The following is an 11,259-nucleotide window of genomic DNA, read 5'->3' on the forward strand; positions in this document are numbered from 1 at the left end:
GGTAAAAAATGTTTAAAATAAATGAAAATAAACTCTATAGTACTGATACTGTAATTGAAAATACAGTAAAAATACTGTAATTGAAGATACAGTAAAAACACTGTAAATTAAATTACAGTAAAAATAATGTAAATGAAATTACAGTAAAAATACTGTAAATGAAATTACAGTAAAAATACTGTAAATGAAATTACAGTAAAGACCTTTTAGTACTGTAAATGCACTTACAGTATTAATACTGTAAACATTTTTACAGTAACTTACTGGCATCCAGCTGCCAGTAAGTTACTGTAAAATTTACAGCAAACTTTTTACAGTGTATGTACAAGCCTCTGGCATGTGATTTGCATAATCAGATTGTTTACAAACAGGTGTAGCATGCCATATGACACTGACTAAGGGATTATGCCATCATTGCTTCAGTAAATGTCACTAGATCTGTCCTGGGTAAGAATCCAGGGTAAGAATCTTGACAATATTTGTGTTTGTTCTTATAATTTCCAGTCAGGTAGGTGAAATTAGGCTTATATCCTAATTAATATTAATGTATCTTAACCACCTATTAACTTTAGTTTGTTAAAATATTGTACCCTTTCCTGCTGACTAAGTCCTTCTCTTTATAGTAACATCACAGCATCAGAAAAACGTACTCAAGTACATTAACCATGCAATGCTGTTGTTTACTGTACATCCGAGTATCGCCAATAGGCTATGCATTAAACAAAACAACAAAAAAATATATCAGGCAATACACAATGAATAATTAAATGTTTACTTGTACTTTGATTCTTGTATTTTTCACATGGTGTTTTGGGCGCATCTCCTGTTTCTCTCATTTTTTTTCTCCACAAAATGCGTTTTTTCATTTACTCAATGAGTACTGCTTTGACCATATACATTTTATGTTTTTACACGTTTTATTCGACTAACACTCTTTAACAATACCACTTTTTGGCCAACAGAGGACGACGTGAATCTGTTTTTGGTCAAAGTGATACCAGCAGCATCCGACGTGAACGCGCGCCTATTTGGTTCTCGCGGACGCGCGCAGGTGACATGTGAGCTCATGTTCTGTGTAAAAACAGTATGAAAGCTTGCACCATTTTGTCTTGTTTGAAAAAAGAAGAAAAAAAAGAAAGAAAACAATTTCACTACAAATCCATTTTAATTAAATTGTTTAGTATTTATATTTTTCCCACAATATATAAATTTAGCCTCTACCTAACTAATTGACACTTTTATTTTACAGGTTTCATTTTAGCATGTCTGTGCAAGAATAGTAAACGTATAAAATGTGTGTGGGTGGACTGTAATCTGACTCCTCTTCGGCTGTTTTTATTAACGAGACATCGTTCGATATAAGGATAGTGAAACGTCAGCACGCCCCACCTTACCGCCTTCAGTCAGTCAGAGATTTCAGATGTGATGTTAAATGACATGAGGATACACTTCAGCTCCAAATCTCTCTGCCTCATACGTCTGCCTTATTATATGACGAACAACAGCGCAAAAAAGGGAACTCTTAGCAATATCACCTAAAGCTGCTTGTTCAGATTGCTTAGTATGCACAGAATGAAAAGCTTCGTCACGGTGGGCTGTCTGAGTTTTCTACTGGGTCTTGTGGCTGTAGTTGAGAGTGATGAAGACTACACTGAGGAAGAAGAGATGATCCTGTCTCTAATTCTGCAGGATGACACCCAGCCTGAAGCAGAGAGCAGGCCATCCGCCCAGTTTTACAGGTGCACTAAGGTAAGTTTTTGGAATTCATTTAAAAATATATTAACAACATTGATTAAATAGGGAAATACTTAACTAAAAATGCTTAGAAAATATGTTTCTGCGGTGTCTAATAGAATTGTTCAGTATACTGGACATTTGGAAATAGTACTTTTTATGAAAAGTAATTAAAAAAACTATTTTTTGTGTATTTACTAGAACTATTGCATGCAGACTATTTCATTAATAGGTGTATCAAATTAAGTTCAAATAAAATCTAATTAATAATGCAGGTATACAGTCATTTCCTGAGTGAAGGGGTACTGTTCAGGTACTGTTATTGTTAGTCCTATTATAATTAGTTTTGTTCACCTAGTGTCTGAGACGAAGAGCAAGTGTCAATCCCACATGCTAACTTTTATGTAACTGCCAATAAACTTTGAAATGTTTTATCTGTTGCATAGAAACACTCGAAAGTTGTCCTGACAGAAACAATGTTGCCATCCCTGCTGAAAAAAAAAAACAAAACTAAAACCCTCAGCTAAAACCAGCCTAAGCTGGTGTTAGATGGTTTAAGCTGGAAGTAGACTGGATGACCAGCAGAAATCAGCCAACCAGTTTAGGCTGGTTTTTAGCAGCAGGGATAAGTCTAAAATATATGTAATGTACAGGTCCTTCTAAAAAAAAATAGCATATTGTGATAAAGTTCATTATTTTCTGTAATGTACTGATAAACATTAGACTTTCATATATTTTAGATTCATTACACACAACTGAAGTAGTTCAAGCCTTTTATTGTTTTAATATTGATGATTTTGGCATACAGCTCATGAAAACCCAAAATTCCTATCTCAAAAAATTAGCATATCATGAAAAGGTTCTCTAAACGAGCTATTAACCTAATCATCTGAATCAACTAATTAACTCTAAACACCTGCAAAAGATTCCTGAGGCTTTTAAAAACTCCCAGCCTGGTTCATTACTCAAAACCGCAATCATGGGTAAGACTGCCGACCTGACTGCTGTCCAGAAGGCCATCATTGACACCCTCAAGCAAGAGGGTAAGACACAAAGAAATTTCTGAACGAATAGGCTGTTCCCAGAGTGCTGTATCAAGGCACCTCAGTGGGAAGTCTGTGGGAAGGAAAAAGTGTGGCAGAAAACGCTGCACAACGAGAAGAGGTGACCGGACCCAGAGGAAGATTGTGGAGAAGGACCGATTCCAGACCTTGGGGGACCTGCGGAAGCAGTGGACTGAGTCTGGAGTAGAAACATCCAGAGCCACCGTGTACAGGCACCGTGTACGTGGGCTACAGGTGCCGCATTCCCCAGGTCAAGCCACTTTTGAACTAGGGTTGTTCCGATTCCGATACTAGTATCGGAAATGCCGCCGATACCACAAAAAAATCTAGCATCGGAATCGGCGAATACTTGAACCCACGTACCGATCCGATACCATTTTCTTAAGATATGTTATTCCCGCTAGCAAATCAGAAGCCAGTTCTTCTTCGCGGCTCAGAATGCAAACAGTGTTGCCACAAGCAACCACTGTTTAGAGCAGCGAAGAAGAAATACAAATGTGCTAGCAGTTTGTCCGCTAAAACGGCGGCATGTCTCATATGTAGGGCTTTATGATTTCTGCGATGCGGAAAACACGGACGGAATCGCGGAATCCAGTCAAAATGAAACTTACAGTTTGACGCGGAACGTCACGGAATTTGTCAAAGTTTTATGCATTAATCAAAGGTAGTTCATTACACTTAAATCAAATCGTGATATGGACTAATATTAAGCCAAAAACCGACTGTTTAAATATGAATTAATGCGTGGTTCTGTGTTAATGAATTGTACAGGCGCGTGGTTTGTTTACTCCTTGTACTGAAGCGCGCGGGACACTTGCGGTAATATTAAAGGGCTCCAGACTGTGACCAATTTTTCTGCCAGTGTTACTAATTTTCGTGAGCGGTCACACTGGCGCGACCACCGCGTTGTTCAACTCATAAGCTCTGCCATTTCTGTCTCAGATGAGAAACATAAAATGGCACGCGAAACGAAAGTGAAACTAACACGACACGTTTGAGCTGCTTAGCACTGACCGTTTATCAGCTTGGACTGCAATGCAAACAAACTTGCACAAACCCCGAACAGCTTTATTCGGTAGCCAACGTTGATTTTGCAACACTGTTACTGCTGCGAGATGCAGTGAGGAGCATTTGAAAATGCCGCACAATGAACAAGGTTGCTGCGAGATCTAGTGATCTCTGGCCTAAATTCTCTGTTATAAACAGGGCTAATGTACGTCAGAAAACCAGATTAGTAATACTAACTATATGAAAAAATATTACTGTCAAATGTATGTCATATAATAAAAATACTCTAGTTCACTGTATATATCACTGTATATTTGTTTTATTAAGGAATAAGTCTGAAGCACACAATAAAATAATTTATTAGTATTATCTACAGCTGTATATACAATTACACACCCAGGTATCGGATTAGTACTCGGTATCGGCCGATACCCCGAGCCCAGGTATCGGAATCGGTATCGGGAAGGAAAAAAGGGTATCGGAACATCTCTATTTTGAACCAGAAACAGCGGCAGAAGCGCCTGACCTGGGCCACAGAGAGGCAGCACTGGACTGTTGCTCAGTGGTCCAAAGTACTTTTTTCGGATGAAAGCAAATTTTGCATGTCATTCGGAAATCAAGGTGCCAGCGTCTGGAGGAAGACTGGGGAGAGGGAAATGCCAAAATGCCTGAAGTCCAGTGTCAAGTACCCACAGTCGGTGATGGTCTGGGGTGCCATGTCAGCTGCTGGTGTTGGTCCACTGTGTTTTATCAAGAGCAGGGTCAATGCAGCTAGCTATCAGGAGATTTTGGAGCAGTTCATGCTTCCATCTGCTGAAAAGCTTTATGGAGATGAAGATTTCATTTTTCAGCACGACCTGGCACCTGCTCACAGTGGCAAAACCACTGGTAAATGGTTTACTGACCATGGTATTACTGTGCTCAATTGGCCTGCCAACTCTCCTGACCTGAACCCCATAGAGAATCTGTGGGATATTGTGAAGAGAAAGTTGAGAGACGCAAGACCCAACACTCTGGATGAGCTTAAGGCCGCTATCGAAGCATCCTGGGCCTCCATAACACCTCAGCAGTGCCACAGGCTGATTGCCTCCATGCCACGCCGCATTGAAGCAGTCATTTCTGCAAAAGGATTCCCGACCAAGTATTGAGTGCATAACTGAACGTAATTATTTGAAGGTTGACTTTTTTTGTATTAAAAACACTTTTCTTTTATTGGTCGGATGAAATATGCTAATTTTTTGAGATAGGAATTTTGGGTTTTCATGAGCTGTATGCCAAAATCATCAATATTAAAACAATAAAAGGCTTGAACTACTTCAGTTGTGTGTAATGAATCTAAAATATATGAAAGTCTAATGTTTATCAGTACATTACAGAAAATAATGAACTTTATCACAATATGCTAATTTTTTGAGAAGGACCTGTATGTATGGAACGTTTGGAAGGAGGAGGTCATTAAAATCAGTGTGAATCGAATGTCCTATGTTTTTAACGCGCAGGACGCGTGGAGAATGCCGGGTCAGTATATAGTGGTGATGCGGAACGGGACGCATGTGAACCAGGTGGAACGCACTGGTCACAGACTCCGCGCAAAAGCTGCCAAACGTGGATATCTGATCGAAATACTACAGACTTATTCAGGAGCTTTCAATGGGTTTCTGGTGAAAATGAGCAGCGATGTTCTTCACATGGTAATTTGTTTGTTAATATTTGGTAATGTTTGAGCAGTCTGATGAACTAAAAATGAAAACAAGTAGTGGAATTACAATAATTCTTAAAAATACACATTGCCTGTCTTCTTCATTCCATTGCCTTTGTTTTTGGCAGGCAGTAAAGCTGCCCCATGTGGAATACATTGAAGAGGATTCTTCCATCTTTGCCCAAAGCATCCCATGGAATCTGCAGCGCATCCTTCAAAACAAACACGAGACTGGAAAGTACTCACCACCCAGTGAGCTGAAGTTTTGTTACTTCTAAAATGATGTTCTGAAATCCTCAGATATTTTTTTAAAATGGTAATTTTAATAAGCATTTGTGTGTATGTAGATGATGGAGCAAAGGTGGGAATGTATCTTTTGGACACAAGCGTTCAGGTGACTCACCGTGAGATTGAGGACAGGGTGATGGTGACGGACTTCAACAGTGTGCCGGAGGAGGATGGGGTCAGAGTTCACAGACAGGTAGGTGAATGTCATAAATGTGTTTTATGACAACTGGTAAAATTTTTTAGAGCTGATGAGATGTGTATGTCCATCACTTCTTGTGGTCTTCTGTCCACAGGCTAGTCAGTGTGACAATCATGGCACGCACATCGCAGGTGTGGTCAGTGGACGGGACTCAGGGGTAGCTCGAGGAGCCAGTGTAAACAGTGTCCGAGTGTTAAACTGCCAAGGCAAGGGTACTGTGTCAGGAGCTTTGGCAGGTAAACCAAAACATGAATTATAATTGTATAAAACTAATAAATACAAATTTGTATTAACCTATATGTTCAATTAGGAAAATGTTTTGTATCTTTTTATATAAAATTTCTATTTAAAATGATCTAGATGTATTTAGATATAGTAGATTTATTAGGTACAACTTGCTATTACTTCAGAACTGCCTTAAAGGATTAGTTCGCTTCCAGAATAAAAAAAATCGTGACAATTTACTCACCCCATGTCATCCAAGATATTCATTTCTTTCTTTCTTCAGTCGAAAAGAAATTAAGGGTTTAGAAAAAAAACATTCCAGGATTTTTCTCCATATAGTGGACTTCAATGGGACCCAGTGGGTTGAGATGAGGAATCCCAGACGAGGAATAAGGGTCTAACCTAGCCAAACAATCAGTCATTGTCTAAAAAAATTACAATTAATATACTTTTTAACCATGCTTGTCTTCCACTAGCTCGACATCACACATTAAGTAATTATGCACATGTGACGTAGGTGGAAGTACCCAGTGTTTACAAAGCGAACATGCAAAGAAAGTCAAATGTCCTTTATGGAAAAAAGGTAAAACAATTATGTTGGGCAATTTTGAAGTTGGAGGAGAAAATGAGAGTTTTTCATCCTACCTCAAATTCTTTTCGACTGAAGAAAGAAAGATATGAACATCTGACATGAGTGAATTATTTATTCTGGAAGTGAACCAATCCTTCAGTTCTCCGTGGCACAGATTCAACAAGGTACTGGAAACATTTCTCAGAGATTCTGGTTCATATTGAAATTTCACATCCACAAGTGAACATCAGATTTCAGACTTTCAGTCAACATCCACATGTGAAATTTACATTCATGAAGAGTACCTATCACAAGATGGTTACACTGTGGTCATAAAGGGATGAACATGGTCAGCAATAATACTTAGGTAGACTGTGGCATTGAAACAATGCTCAGTTGGTACTAAGCGGCACAAACTGCTGATACAAATCAGGACGGATCAACGCTTTCATGTTGTTTATGCCAAATTCTGAGCCTACCATCAAAATGTTGCAGCTGAAATCAGGACTCCTCAGACCAGGCAACCTTTTTTCCAGTCTTCTATTGTCCAATTTTGGGGATCCTGTGCAATTGTAGCCTCAGTATCCGGTGTGCTTTTCTGCTGCTGTAGCCCATCTGCTTCAAGGACGATTCAGAGGTGCCCTTCTTCAAACCTCGGGTCGTAATGTGTGGTTATTTGGGTTACTATTGCCTGTCTTTCAGCTCAAACTAGTCTGGCCATTCTTCTCTGACCTCTGGCATCAACAAGGCGTTTTCATCCACAGAACTGACACTCACTGGAAATTTCCTCTTTTTTTGACCATTCTCTGCAAACCCTAGAGATCCCAGTAGAACAGCAGTTTCTGAAATACTTACACCAGCAACCATGCAGTGGTCACTTAAATCACCTTTCTTCCCCATTCTGATGCTTGGTTTAAACAGTTGAACAGGTTTACCTAATAAAGAAGGCATATAGTAATGACATATTTTACATACGAAATATCCTTTGGAATGTCTTTGCAGAATTTCACCTGAAAATGAGCCCATTATTTACTTACCCTCAAGCCATCATAGTCGTATATGACTTCCTACTTTCAGAGGAATCCATCCGGAGTTATAATAAAAAATGTCCTGGCTCTTGTCAAGCTTTATAATGGCAATAGGTGGGTGTTTCTTTTCAACAGTTGAAAACAAGTCCAATAAAGTGCATTCATCCATAATAAAAAGTGCCTCACATGGCTCCGGGGCTCACTGTTGTACATGAAAGCAGCTCTGGATGGATGACGTAGGACATCGGCGTTGCACATGGCATCTGTAAGTCTCGAAAAAAACGTTTGTTGACAGGAGTTTCCTCTTGGATTATATCAAATGTCTCCGACATTTTTCTTTACAAATCCTGTATTTGTACTTCTAATTTGTGACCGTTGTTTTGATCTCTCCACCTGTGTGTCCGTTTTCCTCATTTCTGAGTGGCGCATACCGCCATATGCTGAGGATCTACGTCATCCACCCATAGCTGTGTTTGTGCACAACAGTGCGTGCAAGCTAGATTACAGTGATTATTACATTTTGAATATGGATATTTTTCTTACAAAAACGCATTGATTCACTACTGGAGCCGTGTGAGCCACTTTTTTTATTATGGATGGATGCGCTTTACTGGACTTCTTTTGACCTCTTGACCTTTTGACACCTGCCTATTGCTATGATGAAGCTTGGAAGAGCCAGGATTTTTTATTATAACTCTGATTGGATTTGTCTAAAAGAAGGAAGTCATATACACCTAGGAAAGCTTGAGGGTGAGTAAATAATAGGCTAATTTTCATTTTTGGGTGAACTACCCCTTTAATTGACCCAACTCTGTTGCAGGTCTTGAGTACATCCAGTCATCTCTAACGTCTCAGCCTATCAGACCTGTGATCCTACTGCTGCCATTTGTAGGAGGATTTAGTCGCACCCTCAATGCTGCCTGCAGGAAAATGGTGGAATCTGGCGCAGTGCTTATTGCTGCAGCTGGTAACTACAACGATGATGCTTGTTTGTACTCACCAGCTTCAGAGCCTGAGGTACAATGGACTGAATCCTTCAGAAAAGCATTTGCTTGTCAATATATTTGTTTTGACAACATTTGGTCCACTGCTGCAGGTGATAACAGTAGGGGCCGTTAATTTTGCTGACCAGCCCTTGAGCACTGGGACGACAGGCACCAATGTGGGCCGTTGCGTGGATGTGTTCGCACCCGGTGATGACATCATCAGCGCATCCAGCGATTGCTCCACCTGTTTCACCACTAAGAGTGGAACATCACAAGCCGCAGCGCATGTTGCTGGTTAGCACACACACACACAGAAATGCCAAAACAATGACATTGACACCTTGTGGTTGTTATTAGTGTATATTATTAGCTGAATGTGAGTACATTTATCAATCTGTCCGTATAGAAGTTGTGGTATGCGTGTGTTTTCAGGTATTGCGGCGGTGCTTCTGAATCTGAGTCCGAACTCTAGCTCTGCTGAGCTTCTGCAACAGCTGCGGTATCATTCAGTCAAACAGGTCATTAGCCCTGAGTCTCTGCCACTGGACCACCGTCTCACTACACCCAACATGGTGGTCGCGCTGCCTGACCCAACCTCCACACTCACAGGTCAGAGTTCAGAGGAAAACTTAATTTAAATGACTTAACATTGTGGCTTGCCGAGTAATGACGGTAATAGTATGGAGTGGTAAAACAATCTGATAATGATTCTAATACTGTAATCAGCAGACTGCAATAAATTTGTAACAATGTAATATAACAACATTATTAATATTTCATATTAACAGTAATCTTTAATTCAACACTATAGTTAGCAGGTTACAATCAATTTGTATATAATATAAGTCTAATTTTAGTAACATTGATATTCTGTTTTTGTTAATATTTGTAATAAAATATCAAATAAAAATAACACTGAAAATATAGTATAATATAATTTATTGTCTTTTTCAGAAACATTGATATGCTGTTTTAGTTTTTATTAATACATTTTGAATAAAATATTAAAATTTTTGTTAAAAGTTTATTAGGTTTTTTTAATATCTACAGTATATAGTTTTTTTATGTTATATCATTTTTATTCATTACTTTTAGTTGATTTTGTTTGTTATTTTTTTATGTTAAATTATACAAAATGTATAGAATTTTTATATTTTATTTCAGTCATAACCCTGGAATATAATGTAATATAATATAATAGAAACATTTTCGGTAACATTAATATACTGTTATAGGTTTTTGTTAACATTTTTTAATAAAATGTCAAATACTTTGTTAAACAATTGTGTTAAAATTGTATAACTGTTTTTGTAAATGTCTATATAATTTTTTATTTTATATAATTGTATATTTTTTTTATTAAAATTTTTATGAATTGATTTAGTTTGTAGTGTTTTTCATGGTAAACAACGAGAAATGTTGCCTTGTTAAGTAGCTAAAATGAAATGTTTTGTTTTTTAAATTCTATTTCAGTTAGTTTATTTAGTTTCAAGTTAACAATAATAACCCTGAATTTAATATAATATAATATAATATAATAAAATAAAATATATAGTCTTAGTAACATTGACATACTGTTATAGTTTTTAATAAAATATAATTTTTTTTTTTTTAGAAATTATTTTAATTTATTCATTAATAATTTATTTATTTATTCATTAGTTTTAGTTGATTTAGTTTTTTTCATGTTAAACTATGCACAAATGAGAAATGTTGCCTTGTCAACTAGCTGAAATAAAAGGTTTTAGTTTTTTTTTAAAATTTCATTTCAAATGAAGTTTATTTTGTTTCAGTTTAATGATAATAACCCATATAATATAATTATATTAATATAATTTTTGCAGGTAGACTTTAAACAGTTTGTCCCAAACATATTGGTAACCATTAAGGTGATTTTAATTTCACTGCATGTGTGTGTTTTCTTACAGGAGAGGATCTGCTCTGTAGATCCGTTTGGTCGGAGAGGTCAGCTGCCAAAGGTTTTGCCACAGCTACGGCGCGCTGCCGCCACGGTGAAGAGATGTTGAGCTGCTCCAGCTTCTCACAAAAAGGAGCAAGAGCTGGAGAAAGAATGGAGGTGATTAGCAGAGAAAGTTTGTTCAAATTGATCAAACAAATACAAAACTTTTAATTGTCAGCCTAATGTAAATCAAATTTTGCTAATTTCCTTCCTGACAGGAGAGAGATGGGCAGAAAGAGTGTGTTGCTGTCAATGGGAATGGAGGGCAAGGTGTGTTCGCTGTAGCGCGCTGCTGCACAGGACATAAAGCTCAGTGCCAGATGTTAGAGAGTCCCAATAGAGGCGAGGATGCCGAATGTCCTCCAGACCACCAGCTGACAGGTGACAGATGGTTTCACACTGCAACGTTTTTCATAAACTCAGGAAATTATCATTAATTATTGTAATGTTCTGGGTTCAGTGAAAGTTAAAGTCTATTGGGTTTTGGCCAATTACCA

General features: G+C 37.9%; 1 protein-coding gene across 1 annotated transcript in view; it reads left to right on the plus strand.

Moving 5' to 3' along the window:
* Positions 1-1,416: 1,416 nt before the first annotated feature.
* pcsk9 (proprotein convertase subtilisin/kexin type 9) overlaps positions 1,417-11,259 on the plus strand; it is a 10,501-nt gene continuing 658 nt past the window's right edge. Inside the window, exons 1-10 of the mRNA XM_073816665.1 lie at positions 1,417-1,749; positions 5,306-5,497; positions 5,634-5,757; positions 5,853-5,986; positions 6,087-6,228; positions 8,637-8,833; positions 8,913-9,096; positions 9,235-9,411; positions 10,731-10,879; positions 10,981-11,143. Of these exons, the coding sequence (XP_073672766.1) occupies positions 1,564-1,749; positions 5,306-5,497; positions 5,634-5,757; positions 5,853-5,986; positions 6,087-6,228; positions 8,637-8,833; positions 8,913-9,096; positions 9,235-9,411; positions 10,731-10,879; positions 10,981-11,143 (1,648 nt within the window). The 5' untranslated portion in view covers positions 1,417-1,563. The remainder of the gene's footprint in view (positions 1,750-5,305; positions 5,498-5,633; positions 5,758-5,852; positions 5,987-6,086; positions 6,229-8,636; positions 8,834-8,912; positions 9,097-9,234; positions 9,412-10,730; positions 10,880-10,980; positions 11,144-11,259) is intronic.

Source organism: Garra rufa, chromosome 13 (genome assembly GCF_049309525.1).
Source record: "Garra rufa chromosome 13, GarRuf1.0, whole genome shotgun sequence".
NCBI lineage: Eukaryota > Metazoa > Chordata > Actinopteri > Cypriniformes > Cyprinidae > Garra > Garra rufa.